The 27291-nt window shown below is 43.5% G+C and overlaps 1 protein-coding gene across 2 annotated transcripts in view; it reads left to right on the top strand.

The window, feature by feature from the left end:
* UBXN2A (UBX domain protein 2A) overlaps positions 1-27291 on the top strand; it is a 45334-nt gene that overhangs the window by 12683 nt on the left and 5360 nt on the right. For both annotated transcript variants that reach the window (XM_060186646.1, XM_016185404.2), the window contains exons 3-6: positions 11955-12093; positions 22736-22842; positions 23499-23636; positions 24446-24604. In XM_060186646.1, the coding sequence (XP_060042629.1) occupies positions 11955-12093; positions 22736-22842; positions 23499-23636; positions 24446-24604 (543 nt within the window). The remainder of the gene's footprint in view (positions 1-11954; positions 12094-22735; positions 22843-23498; positions 23637-24445; positions 24605-27291) is intronic.

A 27291-nucleotide genomic window follows, 5' to 3' on the forward strand; every position in this document is an offset into this window, starting at 1 on the left:
CCTTTGACCCCACAGCCTCTCCAGCATTTGCTGCTGTTCCCTTTTCTGATGTATGACATTCTCACAGGAGTGAAGTGGTATCTCGTTGTTGTCTTGATTTGCATTTCTCTGACAATCAGAGACTTGGAGCATTTTTTCATGTGTTTCTCAGCCTTTTGGATCTCTTCTGTGGTTAATATTCTGTCCAAGTCCTCCCCCCATTTTTGGGTGGGGTTATTTGTTGTCTTATTGTTGAGTCTGGCAACCTCTGTATATATGTTGGTTATTAAACTCTTGTCTGATGTATGGCATGTAAAGATCTTCTCCCATTCTGTGAGGGGTCTCTTGGTTTGGGTAGTGGTTTTTTTGCTGTGAAGAAGCTTTTTAATTTGATGTAGTCCCATAGGTTTATACTTGCCTTAGTCTTCTTTGTAATTGGATTCGTTTCATTGAAAATGTCTTTAAAATTTATGCAGAAAAGAGTTCTGCCAATATTTTCCTCTAAGTATTTGATAGTTTGTGGTCTAACATCCAAGTCCTTGATCCACTTGGAATTTACTTTTGTATTCGGTGAAATACAGTGATTCAGTTTCATTCTTCTGCATGTTTCAACCCATTGTTTCCAACACCATTTGTTGAAGAGACTCTGCTTTCCCCATGTAATAGTCTGGGCCCCTTTGTCAAAGATTAGATGTCCATAGGTGTGGGGCCTCATTTCTGGGCTCTCAATTCTATTCCACTGGTCAGTGTGTCTATTCATGTTCCAGTACCAAGCAGTTTTGATGACAATGGCCCTATAATACAGTTTGAGATCTGGGAGTGTGATGCCTCCAGTTCTGTTCTTTTTTCTCAAGATTGTTTTGGCAATTCTAGGTCTTTTCTGGTTCCAGATAAATATTTGTAGCATTTTTTCTATTCTCCTAAAAAATGTGCTTGGGCTCTTGATGGGGATAGCATTAAATTTGTAGATGGCTCTCGGTAATATATTCATTTTGATGATGTTAATTCTTCCAATCCATGAACATGGAATATCTTTCCACTTCTTTGTGTCTTTTTCAGTTTCTTTGAGTAGGGAATCATAATTTTCAGTATACAAGTCTTTCACTTCTTTGGTTAGGTTTACTCCTAGATATTTTATTGTTTTTGTTGCTATAGTAAAAGGAATTGATTTCTGGATTTCAATTTCTTCTAACTTAGTGTTTGCATAGAGGAATGCCACTGACTTTTGAATGTTAATTTTGTAGCCTGACACCTTACTGTATTGCCTGATGATTTCCAAAAGCTTCTTGCTGGATTCCTTAGGTTTTTCCATGTATATTATCATGTCATCTGCAAATAAGGAGAGTTTGACTTCTTCTCTTCCAATCTGTATCCCTTTAATTCCTTGCTCCTGCCTGATTGCTATGGCAAGAACTTCCAACACTGTGTTGAATAGTAATGGTGATAGTGGGCAGCCCTGTCTAGTACCTGATCTGAGTGGAAATGCTTCGTTTTTCACCATTGAGTATGATGTTGGCTGTAGGTTTGCTATATATAGACTCCACTATCTTCAGGAATTTTCAATCTATTCCCATTTTTTGTAGTGTTTTGATCATAAAGGGATGTTGTGTTTTGTCAAAGGCTTTCTCTGCATCTATTGATATGACCATGTGGTTTTTGGTCTTGCTTTTGTTGATGTAGTGGATCACATTGATTGACTTACGTATATTAAACCAACCTTGCATGCCTGGGATAAACCCCACTTGGTCATGATGAACAATCTTTTTGATATACTGCTGTATCCGGTTGGCTAGAATTTTGTTCAATATTTTCGCATCTATGTTCATCAGAGATATTGGTCTGTAGTTTTCTTTTTTGGTTGTGTCCCTGTCTGCTTTTGGTATCAGGGTGATGTTGGCTTCATAGAAGCTGGCAGGGAGTATTCCAGTGTCTTCAGTCTTCTGGAAGACTTTTAAAAGTAGAGGTATAAGTTCTTCTTTGAAGGTTTTGTAGAATTCATTTGTAAAACCATCTGGTCCAGGACTTTTATTTTTGGGGAGATTTTTGATAACTGTTTCAATTTCATTAGCTGTGATGGGCCTTTTCATGTTATCCACTTCCTCTTTACTTAGTTTTGAAAGTTGGTAGGTATCATTTCTTCCCGGTTCTCTAGCTTGGTGGCATATAGTTGTTCATAGAAGCCTCGCATGATATGTTGAATTTCTGCGGTGTCTGTTGTGATATCTCCTCTTTCATTTAGTATCTGATTTATTTGGGTCTTCTCCCCTTTTTTGTTTTGTGAGTCTGGCTAAAGGTTTGTCGATTTTGTTTACTCTTTCGAAGAACCAACATTTACTTTCATTGATCTTTTGTATGGTTTTCCTATTCTCAATGTTATTTATTTCTGCCCTAACTTTAGTAATTTCTGTCCTTCTGGTTGCTTTAGGATTCCTTTGTTGTTCTTCTTCTAGGTCTTTGAGATGTGCAATCAGGCTGTTTATTTGTGCTTTTTCTTGTTTCCTAATGTGTGCTTGTATAGCTATGAACTTCCCTCTTAGGACTGCTTTAGCTGTGTCCCAAATATTTTGATAGCTTGTGTCTTCATTTTCATTGGAATCTCGAAACATTTTGATTTCTTCCTTGATTTCCTCTTTAACCCAGAAGTTGTTAAGAAGTGTACTGTTGGGAGCTGGGCAGTAGCACAGCGGGTTAAGCGCAGGTGGCGCTAAGCACAAGGACCAGCATGAGGATCCCGGTTCGAGCCCCCAGCTCCCTACCTGCAGGGGAGTCGCTTCATAGGCGGTGAAGCAGATCTGCAGGTGTCTGTCTTTCTCTCCTCCTCTCTGTCTTCCCCTCCTCTCTCCATTTCTCTCTGTCCTATCCAACAACAAAGCAACATCAACGATGGCAATAATGACCGCAACGAGGCTGCAACAACTAGGGCAACAAAAAGGGGGAAAAATGGCCTCCAGGAGTGGTGGATTCATGGTGCAGGCACCGAGCCCAGCAATAACCCTGGAGGAAAAAAAAAAAAAAAAAGAAAAGAAAAAAGGAGACCTTTCAGAACTTCTTTCAGGGCAGGCTTGGTGATGGTTGCTTCCTTCAACTGTTGCTTGTCTGAGAAGGTTTTGATGCTTCCATCTAGTCTGAATGACAGTCTAGCAGGATATAGTATTCTTGGCTGAAAGCCTTTCTCATTGAGCACTCGATAGATATCTTGCCATTCTCTTCTGGCCTGTAGTGTTTGTGTGGAGAAGTCTGCTGCTAATCTTATGGGTTTTCCTTTGTAGGTGACACTTTGTTTTTTTCTTGCAGCCTTGAGGATCCTTTCTTTATCCTTATTCCTTTCCAGTCTAAGTATGACATGTCTTGGTGTCTTTAGGTCTGGGTTAATTCTGTTTGGGACCCTCTGGGCTTCTTGAATCTTTGTCTTTGGTGTTGTCTAGACTAGAGAAATTTTCAGCTATTATGGCCTGGAGAATGCTTTCTTCCTCCCCTTCTCTTTCTTCCTCTGGTAAGCCAATAATGCGTATATTGTTTCTTTTGAAGTCATCCCATAGGACTCTGTTGTTGTTTTCAGCATCTCTTAATCTCTTTTTGAGATCTCTTACTTCTTTTTTAGTTGTCTCTAATTCATCCTCAATCTTGCTAATTCTGTATTCAGCCTCATAGATTCTATTCTCTCTGCCCTCTACTGCTTTCTGGAGTTCATCTATTTTGTTGCCCTGCTCTGATACTGTTTTAGCTTGTTCAGCTAGTTGCCTTCTTAGCTCAGTGATTTCAGCTCTCAGCTCTCTAATAACCATGAGATAATTAGTATATTCTTCCATATTCTCATTTGTTGTTCCTGCATTTCTGATTACAATTTTTCAAATTCTTTACTCACTCCTGTTATTATTTCCTTAGCTGATGTTTGGATGTTGAACTCGTTATTTTGTGCTTCACCCTTTGGAGGACTTTTAGCTGGACTCTTGTCCTGGTTTGATTCTCCAATATTTTTTCTTGTTGTTTTAACCATTTTATATATTATGTTATGAGTTCCCTTTATCTGTACTTTTCAAATTATTGATCACTATTGCCTGGATTGACTTGTGTCTAAGTAAGTTAAAGGGTTCACAGTGGTGGAAGGTAACAGTTATTTCCTGTTGTTAGGGGTTTTAACTGGTAGGATTAATAATACCCTGCAGACCGGGAGGGTCTTGAGGGTAGAAAGAAGATAGACCAAAGAGAATGGAATAGGTGGGGAAATAGGGAAGGATCTTTCAGGCAAAACAATGATTATGTAGATAGTAAGGGAGCAGGCCATAATATCAGGAATGCAGGGTGCTTTGTGAGGCAGGTAGTCTGATAGGATGAAGCAAACCTTGGGGGGTTGTGTCCCCCCTTGCTGGACCTCTCAGTAGAGAGAGAGAGAGACTGACCGGATGGATGTCCCCTCAAGTCAAACCCTGCCAAGCTCAACCACATCCTCACAATTTCCCTACACCTGGCCATGGCATTACCCCGGCGTGCTGGAGTCCTCGGAGAGCAGCCACTGGCCTTATTTGCTGGCTGTTGCCTTGTGGCCGAGCCAGTCACCAGGCCAGGGACAGGCGGGCAGGCACCCTGGGGCTGACATCCAGAGAGCCGGCTGGGCGGCTTGTGAAGGGCACCCAGCGTTACAGCCACCAGGCTACTTTGGGAAGGTCGGCACGCACCATTACCACCTGAAGAGACTCAGAGCTTCTGCCCGACTGTCAACCTGGATAAGCTGTGAACCCTGGTCAGCGAGCAGACGCGGGTCAACGCATCAAGAACCTAGCTGGGGCCGCCCCCATCATCGACGTGTTGCGTGTTGCCGTTGGGCTACTACAAAGTCTTGGGGAAGGGCAACCTCCCCATGCAGCCTCTCATTGTGAAGGTTGAATTCTTCTGTAGAAGAGCTGATCTTCAAAGGTGTTGGCGGATCCTGTGTCCTGGTGGCTTGAAACCACGCGGGAAGGTTCATTAAGCGCCATGAATGTGAAAAAATGAAGGGAGGAAGGAAGAAAGAAGGAAAGAAAGAAAGAAAGAGAGAGAGAGAAATGGAGAGAGGAGGGGAAGACAGAAAAGGGGAGAGAGGGAGTTGGGTGGTAGCACAGTGGGTTAAGCGCACGTGGTGCAAAGCCAAGGACCGACGTAAGGATCCCGGTTCCCGGTTCGAGCACCTAGCTCCCCACCTGCAGGGGAGTTGCTTCACAGGTGGTGAAGCAGGTCTGCAGGTGTCTGTCTTTCTCTCCCCCCTGTCTTCCCCTCCTCTCTCCATTTCTTTCTGTCCTATCCAACAACAACGACATCAATAACTACAACAATAACAATAACACAACAATAACTACAACAATTAAACAAGGGCAACAAAAGGGAATAAATAAATATTTAAAAAAAGAATGATATTCTTTAAAAAAGAAGGGGAGAGAAAGATAGACACCTGAAGACCTGCTTCACCGCCTCTGAAGCAAACCCCCTCAGGTGGGGAGCCCGGGACTTGAACCAGGATCCTTATACCGGTCCTTGCCTGTCCAGCCGGGCAGCCCCCCTGCTCTGATGCTGTGGTCTACTTACATAATCATTGTTTTGCCTGAGACCCACCCTTCCTGCAGGGTATTGGTTAATCCCACTGGTTAGAACCTTCGCAACAGCTGCTATGGAAGCTTTCTACCTTCGAGCTCTTTTCTCTACCCCCTCTCCTAGCCATTTCCATTTCCCACTTGCCATTTCCAGATTCTAAGATATAAAAAGCACTGTCTCTGATCAGTAAAGGCATTGCATTGCGTTCCCACTCCGCCACGAGTTCCTGGTCTCTCTCCCGGGTTTCTGAGTAAGCAGCAGCCCAGGTTGGCTCCAGTCGAGTTCTCTGCAGCTCAGAGAGCAGGTGCCCGGTAAGGAACACCCGCAACACTAGCCCGGCACTTCCGCTTAACCCGCTGCGCTACCGTCCATCTCCTAACGGCATTCTAAAGTACCTGACAGGCTTTCGTTCTCTTGAGAATCAGGTAACATGAATAAAAGCTCTTTAAATAACATGAACACCTCGCAGCCACTCTGCAAACCGAACGTGTAATGTGTTGTCTTTTTTTTTTTTTTAATTTTATTAGTGATTTAATATTGATTTGCAAAATTGCATGTCAGCAGGGCTATAATTCCACAGCATTCCCACCATCAGAGGTCTGAATCTCCAGTCCCTCCATTGCAAGCCACAGCAGTTCTCCTAAGGTTGCAGACTTGGGTTACCTGTCATCTGTACAACTGTCTACATTTGTACACAATTGCTCCCTTTTTTCCAGGTCCAATATTCTTTTCCCCTCTCAGCCACTTATGACACTGCTACTACATCCAAATGTCCCTCCCTTTTTCTGCTTCTCTTTCCGGGTCTGATGGAGCCGGAATTCAGAGCCCTCTTATCCTTTTCTTCCTATCACTTCCCCCCCACTGGGAGTATGGATCAGAATTGTTTTGGGGGTGCAGAAGGTAGGAGTTCTGGCTCTGTGATTGCTTTTCCACTAGACATGGGTGTTGGCAGGTCAATCCATACCCACAGCCTGCTTCTTTTTCCCTCATGGGCTTGCGCTCTGGAGAGGTGAGGTTTCAGGTCACATTGGTGAGGTTGTCTGCCCAGAGACTTCAGGATGGAATCATAGTAGCATCTACAACTTGGTGGCTTGGAGGTGACAATTTGTTTCTAATCAATGTAAAATACTTTATCTTCATTTATCTGAGGTGATATGTTTATTCATGTATATGTATTATGCTTTTTTTTTTTTAAACCAGAACACTGCTCAGCTCTGGTTTATGGCAGTGTGGGGGATTGAACCTGGGATTTTGGAGCTTTGGGCATGAAAGTCCCTTTGCATAACCATTATACTATCTACCCTCACCCCTCCCTTTTTTTTTTTTTTTAAAGGATTTGGGTAAATGTCTCTTTGACTCTATTTAAGACAAACAAGCATAGATTGGAATATTGGAAAAGTTGTGATGTATTTTTTTTTTTTTTTTACATTTTTCTGTGCCAAGGTGTGACCTTACTTTTCCCACAATCCGGTACTTCAGTGCTTAGAAATACTTTGTACATGCCTGCATGCCAGTATTTGTTACTTTCGTCACTAGACTTTTATCTGACTGTTTGCTGTAAACTAATTGTACAATCGTGTCAGGGATCTCTAAGCCACCCGTTCTTTGATGGTTTGTGAGGGGACACAGAATTCATCACAGTGGTAGGAATAACTGATTGATTTCAGTGAGAGGCTGCGAGCACGATTGGGCAGTGGGAAATGTGAGCAAAGACCAGGAGAAACCAGACGCAAACTTCCATGAGTCCTTGCCCTGTGGAGTCACCCTGGACACAGACATGATAACAGCAGATGTGAAATATTGTTTCTCAGGGAATTGATTAGACTCATGCTTGAGGGTCTTTTGGACTCCTGGTCACATACTAAAATTTCAGACTGTCATGTGAAATATAAACAGACCTTTCTTTCTTTCCTTCCCTTTCTTTTTTTTCTCTTTCTATCTTTCTTTCTTTGTCTCCAGGGTTATCACTGGGGCTCAGTACTGGCACTATGAACACCTTGCTCCTGGAGGCCATTTTTTCCCCCCATTTTATTGGATAGGACAGAGAGAAATAGAGAGAGGAGGGGGAGAGAGAAAGACACCTGCAGACCAGTTTCACCATATAAGCAGACTTTTCAAAAGGAAACTCAGGCCTCTAATGTTAACTGACTTCTGCACAGAATGACTATTTCAAAAAAGCTGAATTAGGGGGCCAGGTGGTGGTGTACCTGGTTAAGCACACATGTTGTGCAAAAACCCATGTTCAAGCCCCTGATCCCCACCGCAGGGGGAAAGCTTCATGAATTATGAAGCAGGGCTGCAGGTCTTGGTCAGTCTCTCTCTCTCTCCCTCTCCTTCCCTCCCTCCCTTTTCTCCCTTCCCCCCCTCAATTTCTGGCTGTGTCTATCTAATAATAAGTAAATTAAAAAAAAAAGCTGAATTAACTTAGTTTTTAGAGAGCTTCATTGGGACAAAATTCACTTAGTAATATAATTCATTATTAAAAGTATGTGACTTTTAAAATTTATTAATGAGAGGATGAAAGAGAATGAACCAAAATATCACTAGCGCATATGATGCCAGGGATCAAATCTGAGGCCTCCTGCTTGAGAGTCTTAATGCTTTATCCACAGTGCCGTCTGCTTGGCCCACCTCAGGACTTCTTAGTATAGCCACAGAATCAATTGTGCCGCCATCCACAGTTTTATATTTAATGTTGAGGCAGACAAACAGGGACAAGAAAGAACCATAGAAAACCCTACACTTCAGACACCTGAGTGCCTGCGACTCTTTGGTCCTCCTCCCCACCGTCCTGAGGCTTCACCTGCGATTGCTCAGCTGCATTCCTGAGCAGCCGAGTAACTTACCTGATGCCTGTGTAGAAAGCCTCTTCTGGACACATAGGAAGGAGAGATGGAATAAATAAATAAATAAATAAATAAATAAAAGGAAGGAGAGACGAGTTATTAGAGTAACTTACCTGACGCCTGTGTAGAAAGCCTCTTCTGGACACATAGGAAGGAGAGATGAGTTATTAGAGTAACTTACCTGATGCCTGTGTAGAAAGCCTCTTCTGGACGCATAGGAAGGAGAGATGAGTTATTAACAACCTTGTTTAGTGGCATTAGGCGTTAGAGCCTAGAACTTAACAGTAACCTCATGCCTCCTCATTCCGAAGGAAGTGTCAGTGAGCTGGCGGGAGGTGTAAGGGAATCTGGGCTTTAACAGTGACTGACTCACCCTGTGAGTGAACCAAGCACACAATCTTGAGTTGCTTATGGGGATGTTTCCAGCTGACTAGCCTCAGAAAACCGGGCCGTCAGAACTGCATGTACCTACCTGCACAAAGGTCTTTTAATTTAATTTATTATTATTTATTTTTATTTTTTTTTTATATTTATTTTATTTATTTATTCCCTTTTGTTGTCCTTGTTGTTTTATTGTTGTAGTTATTATTGTTGTTGTCATTGTTGGATAGGACAGAAAGAAATGGAGAGAGGAGGGGAAGACAGAGAAGAGGAGAGAAAGATAGACACCTGCAGACCTGCTTCACCGCCTGTGAAGCGACTCCCCTGCAGGTGGGGAGCCGGGGTTCGAACCGGGATCCTTATGCCGGTCCTTGTGCTTTGCGCCACCTGCGCTTAACCCGCTGCGCTACAGCCTGACTCCCAATTTAATTTATTATTATTTTTTTCAATTACCAGAGCACTGCTGAGCTCTTGCTTATGGTGGTGCAGGGGATTGAACCATGCTGCAGTATGCAAGGACCCACTCTCGGTCATAACTCATGCCCCACCTTGCTTCTTCTTTTTTTTTTTTTTCCCCTCCTCCAGGGTTATTGCTGGGCTCAGTGCCTGCACCGTGAATCCACCGCTCCTGGAGGCCATTTTTTTTCCCCTCTTTTGTTGCCCTTGTTGTAGCTTCGTTGTGGTTATTATTATTGCCCTTGTTGACGCAATTCGTTGTTGGATAGGACAGAGAGAAGTGGAGAGAGGAGGGGAAGACAGGGGGGAGAGAAAGACAGACACCTGCAGACGTGCTTCACCGCCTGTGAAGCGACTCCCCTGCAGGTGGGGAGCCGGGTCTTGAATCGGGATCCTTAACACGGTTCTTGTGCTTTGCGCCACGTGCGCTTAACGTGCTGCGCTACCGCCCGACTCCCAGACTTTTTGTTTTTATAGCTGTGCCCATTCTTGGCATCTCAAACAAATGGCATCATACACTGTGGTCAGCTGTGACTGGCCACTTGGGGGTAGCATTAATTTTTCAAGGTCCTTCCCAGTTGCAGTGTCGGAGCTTTGAGTTAGTTCCTTAGTAAGGGATCTACACAAAATACTTGGTTTTTTGTTTGTTTTTAATTGCATTTATTTGTTATTGGATAGAGACAGAGAAATTGAGAGGGATGGGGGAGATAGAGAAGGAAAGAGACAGAGAGACACCTACAGCTCTTCCCACCACTTGTGAAGCTTTCTCTTTGCAGGTGGGGACCAGGGGCTTGAACCCAGGTCCTTGCGCACTGTAACGTATGTGCTTAACCGGTGTGCCACTACCTGGTCCTCCCTCTACACAAAATATATGAAACAGAACTTAACACTTCCTCTGTAACACAAGTAGGTTTTGTTAGAAACAACAGTCTAGCTACCCCCCCCCCCCGCCTTTGAGCCTGACCCTCATCTCTGAACACGACTGCAGTGCACCCGAGTGAGAAACCGCCCGGTGTGGGAGCAGACTGGACCCAGCCTCACTCATTATTACTCTCAGTTATCGGGCAATGACAGAACCCAGCTAGCTAGGCAGTTTATATTTACGTGTGATGCTTTGTGTTGGACAATTCTAGGATACAGGTGCCATGGCCCTGGCGAGGAGATGAGGGCTGTGACGTCTCTGTCACTGTCTCTTACCTGAATGAAGAAACAACCCACAGTAGTAAAATTGTGACTTTCCCAGGCCCCAGCTCTGAAGGAGAGAGAGCAAAAAGAAAAGACTAGAGTGGCTGGGCGGTGGTGCAGTGGGTTAAGCGCATATGGCGCAAAGCAGAAAGACCGGAGTAAGGATCCTGGTTCGAGCCCCCAGCTCCCCACCTGCACGGGGGTCACTTTATAAGCGGTGAAGCAGGTCTGCAGGTGTCTTGTTTTTCTCTCCTCCTCTCTGTCTTCCCCTCCTCACTGCATTTCTCTCTGTCCTATCCAAAATAATAATAACAGTAAAAAAGATGAAAAAGAATAGAGTGGGGAGTTGGGTGGTAGTGCAGTGGGTTAAGTGCAGGAGGTGGAAAGCTCAAGGACTCATGTAAGGATCCTGGTTTTTTTTTTTTGCCTCCAGGGTTATTGCTGGGCTCCGTGCCTGCACCATGAATCCACTGCTTCTGGAAGCCATTTTTCCCCCCTTTTGTTGCCCTTGTTGTTGTAGCCTCGTTGTGGTTATTGTTGTTGATGTTGTTCATTGTTGGATAGGACAGAGAGAAATGGAGAGAGGAGGGGAAGACAGAGGGGGAGAGAAAGATAGACACCTGCAGACCTGCTTCACTGCCTGTGAAGTGACTCCCCTGCAGGTGGGGAGACGGGGGCTCGAACCGGGATCCTTACACTGGCCCTTGAGCTTCGCTCCACATGTGCTTAACCTGCTGCGCTACCACCCGACCCCCAAGATCCTGATTTGAGCTCCCAGCTCCCCACCTGCAGGGGAGTTGCTTCATAAGTGGTGAAGGTCTGCAGGTGTCTGTCTTTCTCTCCCCCTCTGTCTTCCCCTCCTCTCTTCTTTTCTCTTTGTCTTCTCCAACAACAGTGACATCAATAACAACAATAATAACTACAACAATAAGACAGCAAGAGCAACAAAAGGGAATAAGAAAAAGAATAGAATGTGAGTGTGGCGGGGGGTGAATGTGTGGTGCTAGCATCTGGTGAGGAAAGGCTGGGATGCTGCTAAACATTCTGCAAGACACAGGCAGTCACACAACAAAGTATTTGCACCTGCGCAAGTTAACCATGAGTGAGGACACAAGTTCAAGACCCCAGTCCTCACCTGCGGGAGCAGGCTGCAGGTATCTGTCTCCCTCTCACCCCATTTCTCTCTCTCTCTCTCATTAATTTATAAAAGGAAAACAGTGGCCTCCTGGAGAGGTGGATTCATCCTGCGGGTGCAGAACCCCAGTGATAACCCTGGTGGCAATAAATATAAATTACTATCCCCCCTCCAAATGTCACAGAATGAAGTTGAGAAAATCCTGCCCTGAGCCAAAAGGTTTAATGGCATCCCCGAGCTCAAGTTATCTGTTGTCTTAACTTGGAGGAGGGGCTGAGCTGCGGCTGGAGGGAGCAGCCTACTGGAGGGTGCCAGAACAAGGCTGATTCACGTAAAGGCGTGGGGACTGTGCGGGCGTTAGTGTTCATCTCTGTTTGATTTTTTTTTTTTCCTTTTCTTCTTTGTAGGATTTGTGAAGCCAGTTCTGACAACCAGCCTCTCAGTGAGAACCAGCAGACCAACTGTGACCATCTTGTTGACAGCCTTTTTGAGGAAGCTCAGAAGCTTGGTGCCAAGTGTTTGTCTACCAGTGAACAAAAGAAACAGGTACATGTCCACAGCATTTTTTTTTTCCCTTCCTTTGTTTCTCAAAAGATGAACCTCTGGACACTCAGGGAGGAGAGAACAGCTTTTGCAACAATAGAAAGACACCATTTGGCTTTTAGCTTTTTCACTGTGTTGTCTTTGTATTGCTACTGCAGGAGTGCCAACGCTCTCCAGGAAGCAGGCAGTGGCACCTCACTAAGCGGCTGGGGCTTACGAGTGACTACAGCATTTGCTGGCACTTGCAGAGGTCAAAGAGAATTTCAGTTAAGAATGTCTTTGAGGGAGTCGGGCGGTAGCACAGTGGGTTAAGCGCAGGTGGTGCAGAGCGCAAGGACCGGCGTAAGGATCCCGGTTCGAACCCCGGCTCCCCGCCTGCAGAGGAGTCGCTTCACAGGCGGTGAAGCAGGTCTGCAGGTGTCTGTCTTTCTCTCCCCCTCTGTCTTCCCCTCCTCTCTCCATTTCTCTCTGTCCTATCCAACAACGACAATATCAATAACTACAACAATAAAACAACAAGGGCAACAAAAGGGAATAAGTAGATAAAATAAATATTAAAAAAATTTTTTTAAAAAATGTCCTTGGGGGCCAGGGCCAGTGGTACACCTGGTAATCATGCACTGGGACCCAAGTCCCAGTCCCTGCTCCCCACCTGCATCGGGGGGATGCTTCACAGAGGGCAAAGCAGATCTGCAGGTGTTTCTTTTTCTCCCTCTCTAGCTCCCCTCACCTTTTAGTTTCTCTCTGTCCTATCAAATACAAGAACAAAAGAAAAAAGAAAAATGTAGCCACTGGGAGCAGGGGATTCATAGCGCCCTCACTGAGCCCCAGTGATAATACTGGTGGGAGTGAAAAAAAAAATGTCCCTGGGAGTCGGGCGGTAGCACAGCCGGTTAAGCGCACGTGGCACAAGCGCAAGAACTGGCGGGAGGATCCCAGTTCAAGACCCCAGCCCCCCGGCTCCCCCACCTGCAGGGGAGTCGCTTCACAGGTGGTGAAGCAGGTCTGCAGGTGTCTGTCTTTCTCTCCCCCTCTCTGTCTTCCCCTCCTCTCTCCATTTCTCTCTGTCCTATCCAACAACGATGGCATCAATAACAACAACTACAACTACAACAACAATAAAACAAGGGCAACAAAAGTGAATAAATAAAAGAAATAAATACAAGAAAATGTCCTTGAGGAAGCCACAAGTTTTTATTTTTAATTACTTGTTTATTGGTCAGAAATAGGCAGGAATCAGGAGGGAGGGGAAGACATCTGCAACACTGCTTTACCACTCTTAAATCTTTAACCCCTGCAGGTGAGGACGAGGGGCTTGAACCCAGACCCTCACATTCAATCAGCTGTGTCACCACCTAAGCCCAGCCACAAGTTTTTTGATTGAGACATTCAAGAAAGTTTTATTTCTTATTTTTTATTTAAGAAAGGAGACATTAACAAAACCATAGGATAAGAGGGTTCCCACCACCTGATCTCCATATCCCATCCCCTTCCCTGATAGCTTTCCCATTCTCTATCCCTCTGGGAGCATGGACCCAGGGTCGTTGTGGGGTGCAGAATGTGGAAGGTCTGGCTTCTGTAATTGCTTCCCCGCTGAACATGGGTGTTGACAGGTCGATCCATACTCCCAGTCTGCCTCTCTCTCTCCCTAGTAGGGTGGGTTTCTGGGGAAGTGAAGCTCCAGTACACATTGGTGGGGTCGTCTGTCCAGGGAAGTCTGGTCGGCTTTGTGCTGGCATCCAGAACCTGGTGGCTGAAAAGAGAGTTAACATACAAAGCCAAACAAATTGTTGAGCTACCATGAACCTAAAGACTGGAATAGTGCAGATGAAGTGTTGGGGGGTATTCCCTGCAGGCTCTTGTGTACTTCAGCTTTCAGGTATATATTTTTCCCTAGCTTATGGGCACATGTAAACATATGCTCTATCTCAGGGGACCTGGACTATATCTAGGTTTGGGGACTTTATTGGGGACCACCTGGAATGGAATTAGAGAATACTATGAAAGGAAAGGTCTCACCCGAGTGATGAAGCTGAAGGAAGGATTGTCATTCCACACCTGAAGTCTCTGGACACAGTCTGAAGTGAAGCATGCTAGGGTGGCACTCATTGCTTTGATTGGGTTGCGATCCGTGGATGCAATATTATTTGATTTGGATTGAGAGAAGCATGCAGGAAAGTGGGCCCCACCCTAAGGTTCCAGGACTAGGGGAAAATATAGGCTCTATAGTGGAAATGTGAGGTCTGCTGTCTTAGGGTTCAAGAAGACAATAGATAGTTAATTGTTATCATCACATTATTTGGTGATTGGATTAACTTTGGCAAGTCCCTTTGTTAGGGTTTGGGGTATAATACCCAGCATCTTGTATATAGCTGTGCTTCCAGTTGCTTCTGTTCTCCCTGGTCTAGGCTTTTGAGAGAGTCAACATATCAAAGACAGCCAACGTATTAAAGACTCAGTCTGTGTTTTAAGAAGTTCTAGACATATGATCAATTTTTCCCCTCTCATATTAAATAGTGGTTATATGTCCACAATTTAATAGGAGTGTACATAAACACCATTCCCACCACCAAAAGACTGTGTCCCATCCCAACCACCCACCCCGCCCCCCAACCCCCTGCTGCGCTGGGAAGCCAAATGGTCACCCTCCCCTTCACCACAGGGTTTTAAGATAGCCATTCTCAGGCGGGGGTAGATAGCATAGTGGTTATGCAAAGAGACTGTCATACCTGATGCTCCCAAGTCCCAGGTTCAGTCCCCCGAACCACCATAAGCCAGAGTGCTCTGGTGTTTCTCTGTGTCTTTCTCTCGCTGCATCTCTCTCAAAAATAGCACAGCGGGTTAAGTGCACGTGGTGCAAAGCACAAGGACCGGTGTACTGCAGGGGAGTCGCTTCACAGGCGGTAAAGCAGGTCTGCAGGTGTCTGTCTTTCTCTCCCCCTCTGTCTTCCCCTCCTCTCTCCATTTCTCTCTGTCCTATCCAACAACAACGACAGCAATAACAACAATAATAAAACAGCAAAGGCAACAAAAGGCAATAAATAAATAAATATTTTTTTAAAAAAAAACTGCCTGGGCCCAAGGGTAGATAATTGCCACGCCCCACTCAAATCTAGAACGACGGGTCTGACAAGGTCAGCACCCCAGAAAACTCTCTTCGAGGAAGAATTCTGGGAGTGGATCTTGGCATCCTGAGCAGATCTAAATTGGAAACTCTGATTATAGTTTTCATTATGTACATGGTAATGATGCCCTGTAATCGGGGAGGAACAGCCCCGTTCCCAGATTAGATACAGATGAACAGGAAATGTACACAAAGCAATGAAGTGGACGAAGTTATGGGTCACCAAATACATAAAGTTTTAGGGAAAGTTCTTAATAATACTTACCTCCTCTTATAAAATATGTTAAAACTCTACATAAAATACTATCTGCTAAGCCTATTACTCAGAAATGTATCACCCCATGAAGTACGACATTTCTGTGTAAAACCGCAAGGCCATCTAATCAAGAAATGAGCTTTACTTTCTGTTCCAGATATTGTTTATGTAAGACTGAAAGATATGTAAACTCTCACTGGCTGAATAAAAATGGAGCTCAGATTCACCCTCCTAAATGAGTGCGGTGTGTTCTGTTCTCCCTGCGCTGACTCCTCACCCACCGGTGGTGTGTTCTGTTCTCCCCCGCACCGACTCCTTATCCAGACTCCTCACCCAAGGGTGGTCCTCTTCTGAGTTCCCTCATCCTTCCTGCTACTCCTCCCCTGTAAGCAGTCCGCCACAGATAACATAATGGTTATGCAAACAGACTCTCATGCCTGAGGCTCCTAAGTCCCAGGTTCGATCCCCCCACACCACCATAAGCCAGAGTTGAACAGTGCTCTGGTTAAAAATAATAATTTTTAAAAAACCTGTCTGTTTAGGTCTTTGACCAATTTAAAAAAAAAAGATAGGGAGTCAGGCAGTAACACAGCGGGTTAAGCGCACATGGCACAAAGCACAAGGACCTGTGTAAAGTATCCAGGTTCAAGCCCTGGCTCCCCACCTGTAGGGGAATCGCTTCACAGGTGGTGAAGCAGGTCTGTAGGTGTCTATATTTCTTTTTTTTTTCTTAATTTATTTCTTTATTGGGGAATTAATGTTTTATATTCAACGGTAAATACAATAGTTTGTACATGCATAACATTCCGCAGTTTCCTATTTAACAACACAACCCCCCACTATGTCATTTATCGTCCTTCATGGACCTGTATTCTCCCTACCCACCCACCCACCCCAGAGTCTTTTACTTGGGTGCAGTATGCCAATTCCATTTCAGGTTCGACTTGTGTTTTCTTTTCTGATCTTGTTTTTCAACTTCTGCCTGAGAGTGAGATCATCCCATATTCATCCTTCTGTTTCTGACTTATTTCACTCAACATGATTTTTTCAAGGTCCATCCAAGATCGGCTGAAAACGGTGAAGTCACCATTTTTTACAGCTGAGTAGTATTCCATTGTATATATATACCACAACTTGCTCAGCCACTCATCTGTTGTTGGACACCTGGGTTGCTTCCAGGTTTGGGCTATTACAAATTGTGCTGCCAAGAACATATGTGTACACAGATCTTTTTGGATGGATGTGTTGAGTTCCTTAGGATATATCCCCAGGAGAGGAATTGCAGGGTCATAGGGTAGGTCCATTTCTAGCCTTCTGAGAGTTCTCCAGACTGTTCTCCACAGAGGTTGGACCAACTGACATTCCCACCAGCAGTGCAGGAGGGTTCCTTTGACCCCACAGCCTCTCCAGCATTTGCTGCTGTTACCTTTTCTGATGTATGACATTCTCACAGAGTGAAGTGGCATCTCGTTGTTGTCTTGATTTGCATTTCTCTGACAATCAGAGACTTGGAGCATTTTTTCATGTGTTTCTCAGCCTTTTGGATCTCTTCTGTGGTGAATATTCTGTCCAAGTCCTCCCCCCATTTTTGGGTGGGGTTATTTGTTGTCTTGTTGTTGAGTCTGGCAAGCTCTTTATATATGTTGGTTATTAAACTCTTATCTGATGTATGACATGTAAAGATCTCCCATTCTGTGAGGGGTCTCTTGGTTTGGGTAGTGGTTTTTTTTGCTGTGAAGAAGCTTTTTAATTTGATGTAGTCCCATAGGTTTATACTTGCCTTAGTCTTCTTTGTAATTGGATTCGTTTCATTGAAAATGTCTTTAAAATTTATGCGGAAAAGAGTTCTGCCAATATTTTCCTCTAAGTATCTGATAGTTTCTGGTCTAACATCCAAGTCCTTGATCCACTTGGAATTTACTTTTGTATTTGGTGAAATACAGTGATTCAGTTTCATTCTTCTGCATGTTTCAACCCATTGTTTCCAACACCATTTGTTGAAGAGACTCTGCTTTCCCCATGTAATAGTCTGGGCCCCTTTGTCAAAGATTAGATGTCCATAGGTGTGGGGCCTCATTTCTGGGCTCTCAATTCTATTCCACTGGTCAGTGTGTCTGTTCATGTTCCAGTACCAAGCAGTTTTGATGACAATGGCCCTATAATACAGTTTGAGATCTGGGAGTGTGATGCCTCCAGTTCTGTTCTTTTTTCTCAAGATTGTTTTGGCAATTCTAGGTCTTTTCTGGTTCCAGATGAACATTGGTAGCATTTTTTCTATTATCCTAAAAAATGTGCTTGGGATCTTGATGGGGATAGCATTAAATTTGTAGATGGCTCTGGGTAATATATTCATTTTGATGATGTTAATTCTTCCAACCCATGAACATGGCATATCTTTCCACTTCTTTGTGTCTTTTTCAATTTCTTTAGTAGGGAATCATAATTTTCAGTATACAAGTCTTTCACTTCTTTGGTTAGGTTTACTCCTAGATATTTTATTGTTTTTGTTGCTATAGTAAAAGGAATTGATTTCTGGATTTCAATTTCTTCTAACTTAGTGTTTGTATAAAGGAATGCCACTGACTTTTGAATGTTAATTTTGTAGCCTGACACCTTACTGTATTGCCTGATGATTTCCAAAAGCTTCTTGCTGGATTCCTTAGGTTTTTCCATGTATACTATCATGTCATCTGCAAATAAGGAGAGTTTGACTTCTCTTCCAATCTGTATGCCTTTAATTCCTTGCTCCTGCCTGGTTGCTATGGCAAGAACTTCCAACACTATGTTGAATAGTAATGGTGATAGTAGGCAGCCCTGTCTAGTACCTGATCTGAGTGGAAATGCTTTCAGTTTTTCACCATTGAGTATGATGTTGGCTGTAGGTTTGCTATATATAGACTCCACTATCTTCAGGAATTTTCCATCTATTCCCATTTTTTGTAGTGTTTTGATCATAAAGGGATGTTGTATTTTGTCAAAGGCTTTCTCTGCATCTATTGATATGACCATGTGGTTTTTGGTCTTGCTTTTGTTGATGTGGTGGATCACATTGATTGACTTACGTATATTAAACCAACCTTGCATGCCTGGGATAAACCCCACTTGGTCATGATGAACAATCTTTTTGATATACTGCTGTATCCGGTTGGCTAGAATTTTGTTCAATATTTTCGCATCTATGTTCATCAGAGATATTGGTCTGTAGTTTTCTTTTTTGGTTGTGTCCCTGTCTGCTTTTGGTATCAGGGTGATGTTGGCTTCATAGAAGCTGGCAGGGAGTATTCCAGTGTCTTCAATCTTCTGGAAGACTTTTAAAAGTAGAGGTATAAGTTCTTCTTTGAAGGTTTTGTAGAATTCATTTGTAAAACCATCTGGTCCAGGACTTTTATTTTTGGGAAGATTTTTGATAACTGTTTCAATTTCATTAGCTGTGATGGGCCTTTTCATGTTATCCACTTCCTCTTTACTTAGTTTTGGAAGTTGGTAGGTATCTAGGAAATCGTCCATTTCTTCCAGGTTCTCTAGCTTGGTGGCATATAGTTGTTCATAGAAGCCTCGCATGATATGTTGAATTTCTGTGGTGTCTGTTGTGATATCTCCTCTTTCATTTACTATCCGATTTATTTGGCTCTTCTCCCTTTTTTGTTTTGTGAGTCTGGCTAAAGGTTTGTCAATTTTGTTTACTCTTTCGAAGCCAACATTTACTTTCGTTGATCTTTTGTATGGTTTTCCTATTCTCAATGTTATTTATTTCTGCCCTAACTTTAGTGATTTCTGTCCTTCTGGTTGCTTTAGGGTTCCTTTGTTGTTCTTCTTCTAGGTCTTTAAGATGTGCAATCAGGCTGTTTACTTGTGCTTTTTCTTGTTTCCTAATGTGTGCTTGTATAGCTATGAACTTCCCTCTTAGGACTGCTTTAGCTGTGTCCCAAATATCTTGATAATCTTGTGTTCATTTTCATTGAAGTCTCGAAACATTTTGATTTCTTCCTTGATTTCCTCTTTGACCCAGAAGTTGTTAAGAAGTGTACTGTTGAGCTTCCACATTTTGGCTCTGTTACTAATCTTTTGTTGATTGTTAAGTGTTAGTTTAATTCCACTGTGGTCTGAGAAGATGCTTGGGATGATTTCAGTGCTCTTGAATTGGCTGATGCTGTCTTTGTGGCCTATCCTTGAGATATGGTCTATCCTTGAGAATGACCCATGTGGATTTGAGTAAAATTTGTATTCCAGTTTCTTGGGATGAATGACTCTGAAAATGTCCAGTGGTTCTAGTTTATCTATCTCTTCATTTAGCTCCCTTATGTCTTTATTGATTTTCTGCCTGGATGATCTGTCAAGTTGAGAGAGTGGGGTGTTGAAGTCCCCTACTATGATTGTGTTACTGTTAATATATTGCTGTAGCTCTTTCAGTAGTAGTTTGATGTATTTAGATGGCTTCTCATTGGGTGCATAGATGTTAATAATTGTTAAGTCCTCTTGATTGACTGATCCTCTGAGCATTAAGTAGTGTCCATTCCTATCTTTTTTAATCTTATCTATTTTAAAGTCTATCATGTCAGATATGAAAATAGCTGCTCCTGCCCTTTTTTGTGGGTCATTGGCTTGTATGATAGTTTTCCATCCTTTCACTTTAAGTCTGTGTTTGTCTTGTTGAGTTAGGTGGGTTTCCTGTAGACAGCATACTGTTGGGTTGTGTTTTCTGATCCATCTTCCTACTCTGTGTCTTTTAATAGGTGAATTCAGGCCATTGACATTTATTGATATCAAAGATTGAAGATATTTTAATGCCATTCTTGTAGAGTTTTAGAGTTTTTTGATATATGTCCTATTTGTGGTGGTCTGGTTGTTTATAGGAGACCTTTCAGAACTTCTTTCAGGGCAGGCTTGGTGATGGTTGATTCCTTCAACTGTTGCTTGTCTGAGAAGGTTTTGATGCCTCCATCTAGTCTGAATGACAGTCTAGCAGGATACAGTATTCTTGGCTGAAAGCCTTTCTCATTGAGCACTCGATAGATATCTTGCCATTCTCTTCTGGCCTGTAGTGTTTGTGTGGAGAAGTCTGCTGCTAATCTTATGGGTTTTCCTTTGTAGGTGACTCTTTGTTTTTCTCTTCCAGCCTTGAGGATCCTTTCTTTATCCTTATTCCTTTCCATTCTAAGTATGATATGTTTTTGTGTCTTTAGGTCTGGGTTAATTCTGTTTGGGACCCTCTGTGCTTCTTGAATTTTTATATCTTTGATGTTGTCTAGACTAGAGAAGTTTTCAGCTATTATGGCCTGGAAAATGCTTTCTTCCTCTCCTTCTCTTTCTTCCTCTGGTAAGCCAATAATGCGTATATTGTTTCTTTTGAAGTCATCCCATAGGACTCTGTTGTTGTTGTCAGATCTCTTACTTCTTTTTTAGTTGTCTCTAATTCATCCTCAATCTTGCTAATTCTGTCTTCAGCCTCATAGATTCTATTCTCTCTGCCCTCTACTGTTTTCTGGAGTTCATCTATTTTGTTGCCCTGCTCTGATACTGTTTTAGCTTGTTCAGCCTGTTGCATTCTTAGCTCAGCGATTTCAGCTCTCAGCTCTCTAATAACCATGATATAATTAGTATTTTCTTCCATATTCTCATTTGTTGTTCCTGCATTTCTGATTACAATTTTTTCAAATTCTTTACTCACTCCTGTTATTATTTCCTTAGCTAATGTTTGGATGTTGAACTCGTTATTTTGTGCTTCACCTTCTGGAGGACTTTTAGCTGGACTCTTGTCCTGGTTTGATTCTCCAATATTTTTTCTTGTTGTTTTAACCATTTTATATATTATGTTATGAGTTCCCTTTATCAGTACTTTTCAAATTATTGATCACTATTGCCTGGATTGACTTGTGTCTAAGTAAGTTAATTAAAGGGTTCACAGTGGTGGAAGTTAACAATTATTTCCGGTGTCTGTCTTTCTCCCCCTCTCTGTCTTCCCCTCCTTTCTCTATTTCTCTCTGTCCTATCTAACAACGACGACATCAATATCATCAATAATAACTACAATAATAAAAAGAAACAAGGGTAACAAAAGGGAAAATAAATAAATATAAAAAAATAAAGATAGCTATTTACTTTCATTGACTTTATTGATTGACTGACTGGTTAATTTTTGTCTCCAGGGTTATCATTGGGGGTCGGTGCCTGCACTATAAATCCAGTGTTCCTGGAGGCCATCCTTTTTCTGTTGTTACTGTTGTTGCTGTTGCTGCTATTGTTGTAGGATAGGACAGAGAGAAATTCAGAGAGAGGGAGAGAAAGACATTTACAGACCTGCTTCACCACTTGTGAAGTGACCTCCCTGTAGGTGGGGATCATGGGGCTCATACTGGGATCCTTACTCTGGTCCTTGTGCTTTGTACCATGTACGCTTAACTGGCTGTGTTATACCCTGGCCCCCAATCTTAATTTTTTTTTTAAATATTTATTTTATTTATTCCCTTTTGTTGCCCTTGTTGTTTTTTATTGTTGTAGTTATTATTGTTGTTGTCGTTGTTGGATAGGACAGAGAGAAATGGAGAGAGGAGGGGAAGACAGAGAAGAGGAGAGAAAGATAGACACCTGCAGACCTGCTTCACCACCTGTGAAGCGACTCCGCTGCAGGTGGGGAGCCGGGGTTCGAACCAGGATTCTTATGCCGGTCCTTGTGCTTTGCGCTACCTGCGCTTAACCCGCTGCGCTACAGCCCGACTCCCCAACCTTAATTTTTTATAATTTTTTTTCTTTTTTACCACAGCACTGCTCAGCTCTGGCTTATTATGGTGTGGGGTATTGAACCTGGGACTTCAGAACCTTAGGCATGAAAGTCTCTCTGCATCTCTATTATGCTATCTACCCCTGCCTCCTTAATTTTTTTTTTAAGAGTCACTAGTGCATGAGAGAGAGAGAGAGAGAGAGAGAGAGGAAGGAAACAAGAACATCACTCTAGCACATGCAATGCCTGGGATCAAATTTCGGGCCTCGTGCTTTTAAGGCCAAAGCTCTGAACACTGTGCCACCTCCTCCACCTTAAATTTTATCTGTTGACTGTTTTCTCTACACTAGGGCTTCTTGCCTTCGTGATTCCAGTTTCCTGCATACACTTTTTTTTTTTTTTTTTTAACCAGAGCACTGCTCAGCTCTGGTTTATGCTGGGGATTGAACCTGAGACCTTTGGTACCACAGGCATGAAAATCTTTTTGCATAACTATTACACCATCTCCCTAGCCCTTTGACATATTTAATTTCTTCCTGTTTTGCAGGTAGATGTAAGTATAAAATTATGGAAAAATGGATTCACCGTCAATGATGATTTCAGAAGCTATTCTGATGGGGCAAGTCAGCAGTTTCTGAACTCCATCAAGAAAGGGTGAGTAAGCATTCTTCGTGAACGGGGCCATGTAGGCCTCCTTCGTGTGGAGGGACTCGCTGTATTTATTTGAGAGGCACCGGGGCCTCGCATGTGCATGCTCCCACTGCTCCTGACTGGTCCTGTTTCTTTCCTATTTCTCTATTTCTTCCTCTCTTTTCTTTTTCTTTCTTTTCTTTCTTTCTTATTTCCTCTCCCTCTCTCTCTCTTTCTCTCTTTCTTTCTTTCTTTCACCTCTAGTGGTATCACTGGGGCTCGATGCCTGCACTACGAATCCACTGCTCCTGGAGGCCATTTTTTCCCTTTTGCTGTCCTTGTTGTTTATTATTGTTATTGTTACTATTATTATTGTTATTGCTGTCATAGATAGGACAGAGAGAAATGGAGAGCGGAGGGGAAGACAGAAGGGCGAGAGAAAGACAGACCTGCTTCACCACCTGTGAATCGACCCCCCCTACAGGTGGGGAGCCGGGGGCTCGAACCGGGATCCTTATGCTGGTCGTGGCACTTTGCGCCACATCCGCTTAACCCGCTGCGCTGCTGCCCAGCCTCCTTTTCTTTCTTTCTTTCTTTTTTTTTTTTAATTTCAGAGGAAAAAAAGGGAATCAGAGAGGGACAGACATTGATAGTTTTGTCCCGTTTCTTTCCTTTCCAAGGGAATTGCCTTCAGAATTGCAGGGAATTTTTGATAAAGAGGAAGTAGATGTTAAAGTAGAAGATAAGAAAAATGAAGTGTGTCTGTCAACGAAGCCTGTGTTCCACCCCTTCTCAGGACGGGGCCACAGGCTGGGAAGGTAAGTGGGCTCAGGGCAGAGTTCAGACTGATACTTAAGCAGGCATCATTTCACCACATTGGCCACATGTGGAGAGCCAGCAGAGCGGGTCTGCACTGGAATTGACTTACTGATTTACTGGATAGAGACAGAAATTGAGTTCCAGCAACATCCCTAGTGACAAATAGATGAATTTCAATAAATAAAAATCAAATCATACAACTAACATTTGTTCAGTACATAATGCTATGTTTATTTTTTATTGGATAGGACAGAGAGAACTTGAGAGAGGCAGGGGAGATAGAGAGGGAGAAAGAGAGAGACTTGCCAATCTGCTTCAGTGCTCATGAAGTGGATCCCCCCCCCACCCATTGCAAGTGGGGAGCTAGGGCCTCGAACTAGGATCCTGTGCGGGTCCCCTGCACTGTGTACTGTGTGTGCTTACCTGGTGCACCCCTGCCTCCCCCAGTGCTATCCCTGTATAGCACCCTGCAAGCCCACAAACTACTTAAATACACATGGTTTCCTTAGATTGCTACAATCATTTGTGGCAGGCATGACTAACAAATATTTTTGTTAGCACTGAGGAAACTGCTATGACCCAACTAAAATCTTCCTTAAAATCATACTTACAAGGGTGGGGGGTATAGCATAATGGTTATACAAAGAGACTTTCATGCCTGAGGCTCTCAAGTCCCAGGTTTAATCCCCCACACCGCCATAAGCCAGAGCTGAGCAGTGCTCTGGTAAAAAACAAACAAAAAAAAACTTACTCAGAAAAACTTTGTAATAATGGACATTCATGTGACGTTTGTTGTCTGAATTTTTAGCGTGACACCAAAAATTGTTTCTGAAGCAACGAGTATTGAAGTTGAGACGAAAAGTCCATTGTCTCCAGTCCCACCGAGCAACCTGGGGCCCCTCACCAGTGTGCAGATCTGGCTCGCCAATGGGAAGAGGGTTGTCCAAAAGTTTAACGTCTCTCACAGGTGAGTGTTCCATTTCATGATGTCCTCCCCCCCCTAAATTTAAGTTGTTTCTTTCATTTTAAGCAGCAGTTGATTCTTAGAATGAACCACGTGGGAAGTACAGAGGGTGCGTGCTGGGCGAGCATATGGCTGGGGGGGGGGGGGCAGGATATTTCAGTGGGTGAATAAAGAAATAGTTTTAAACATAATGTGAGGGTTGAGAAGACAGCATCATGGCTATGCAAACAACTGTAATGTCTGAGGCACTGAGGTCCCAGCTTCAGCCCCTAGCACCACTATATGGCAGAGCTGAAGCAGGACTCTGGTAAAATAAATATTTAACAAAACAACAAAACAAGCAAACAAACCCCAAAATAATGTGACACAGAAGTGGAAATTCTCAGACATGAGCCAAGTTTTACTGTCAGTCTTCTTAGGGCTGCAGGTGTTTCTCTCTTTCTCTGCCTCCCTCTCCCTGCTCAGTTTCTCTCTGCCTCTATCTAACACTCCTTTACATTTCCTTTTGGGGATATTAATGTTTTACAGTCGATGGTAAATACGATAGTTTGTACTTGCACAGCATTTCTCATTTTTCCACACAACAATACAAGCCCCATTTGGTCCTCTGCCATCCTGTTCCAGGACCTGAACTCCCCCCCCCCCCCCCACCCCAGAGCCTTTACTTTGGTGCCATACACCGACTCCGGTCCAAGTTCTGCTTTGTGTTTTCTCTTCTGATCTTGTTTTTCAACTTCTGCCCGTGAGTGAGACCCTCCCATATTCACAGTTACGATTTTCTTCTTCCTTCTTCTTCTCCTCCTCCTCCTCCTCCTCCTCCTCCTTCTCCTCCTCCTCCTTCTTCTTCTTCTCCTCCTCCTTCTTCTCCTATTCTCCTCCTTCTCCTCCTCCTCCTCCTCCTCCTCCTTCTCCTCCTCCTCCTCCTTCTCCTCCTCCTCCTCCTTCTTCTCCTCATTCTCCTTCTCCTTCTCCTTCTCTGCCTCCAGGGTTATTGCTGGGGCTCGGTGCCTACACTATGAATCCACTGCTCCTGGAGGCTATTTTTTTCCTTTTGTTGCCCTTATTATCATTGTTGTTGTTAATAGTGTTGTTGTTATTGCTGTCATTGTTGACAGGACAGAGAGAAATGGAGAGAGGAGGGGAAGTCAGGGGAAGAGAAAAGTAGACACCTGCAGACCTGCTTCACTGCTTGTGAGGCGACCCCCCTGCAGGTGGGGAGTTGAACTGGGATGCTTACACTTATATGTGCTTCACGTTGTGTGCGCTTAACCTGCTGTGCTACCTCCCGGCCCAATTATGATCTCTTTAATCCCTACTCATTTTATCTTAAAATTTGTCTGCTATTAATGTAGTCACACCAGTTTCCTTCTGACTAACGCTTCAATGTATAGCTTTCTCTTCTTAATTTCTACTTGTCAACATATTTATTCATGTCTGTATTTAAAGATGTTTCCTATTAATAATATTTGACTTTTTTTTTTTTAAAGATTTATTTATGACGGGTGGGAGAAAAACAGAGCCACTCTGGCACGTGTGTTGCTGGGGATTGAACTTGGGACTTCATGCTTACAAGTCCAACATTTAATAAATTGGGGAAAAAGAGAATTTCCTTGATTGGACTTGAAGCATACAGGGCATAGTCTCTAGGGAAGACTCCTGGTGTCTGCCTAGTATTCCTAAGGCAGCATTTCTGGTTCAGTGCCAGGTCTAAACATTTTCTATGATAGAAATTCTCAGACATACAGAAAAATAAAGAGAAGATTTCATGAGTCATCACTCAGTTCCCACTGCATCATTTTAAAATAAATCCCAGGCTCTTTTTTTTTTTTTTTTTTGCTTGGTGCCTGCACTACAAAGCCATTACTCCTGAAGGCTATTTTTTCCCATTTGTTGCCCTTGTTGTTTATCGTTGGTCTTGTTATTGCTGTCTTTGTTGGATAGGATAGAGAGAAATCAAGAGAGGAGGGGAAGACAGAGAAAGGGAGAGAAAGATAGACACCTGCAGACCTGCTTTACCGCCTGTGAGGCCACCCCCCTGCAGGTGATGAGGGCCGGGTTTTCGAACCTGGGTCCTTGAGCTGGTTCTTGGGTTTCGTGCTATGTGTGCTTAACCTGCTTTGCTACCACCCGGCCCCTCTATGAAATTTCATATGCAATTGAAAACAAAAGCACTTTTTAAAAATGTAATCATCATATCTGCTGGCATCTAAGATGATAGTGGTTTTTGAAAAATATTTTTTATTTATATTTATTTTGAAAAGAAATAGAAATTGAGAGGGAAGAAGGCTATAGGAGAGAGACACCTGCTGCACGATTTCACTGCTTGCAAAGTTTCTCCACCGTAGGTGAGGACCGAGGCCTGAATCAGGGTCCTCATGCAGCCTCTGTAAGATGACCCAGGAGGCCGGGCAGTAGCACACCGGGTTAAGTGCACATAATGCAAAGCGCAAGGACCTGCACAAGCATGCCACTTCGAGCCCCCAGCTCCCCACTTGCAGCGGGGTCGCTTCACAAGCAGTGAAGCAGGTCTGCAGGTGTCTGTCTTTCTCTCCCGCCCCGTACCCCCCGCACCCCACCCCCACCCCCGTCTTCCCCTCCTCTCAGTTTCAGTCTTACCCAACAACAGTGGAAAAAAGATGGCCTCCAGGAGCAGTGAATTCATGGTGCAGGCACTGAGCCCCAGTGATGAC

Source organism: Erinaceus europaeus, chromosome 3, assembly GCF_950295315.1.
Source record: "Erinaceus europaeus chromosome 3, mEriEur2.1, whole genome shotgun sequence".
In the NCBI taxonomy this organism is placed as follows: Eukaryota; Metazoa; Chordata; class Mammalia; order Eulipotyphla; family Erinaceidae; genus Erinaceus; species Erinaceus europaeus.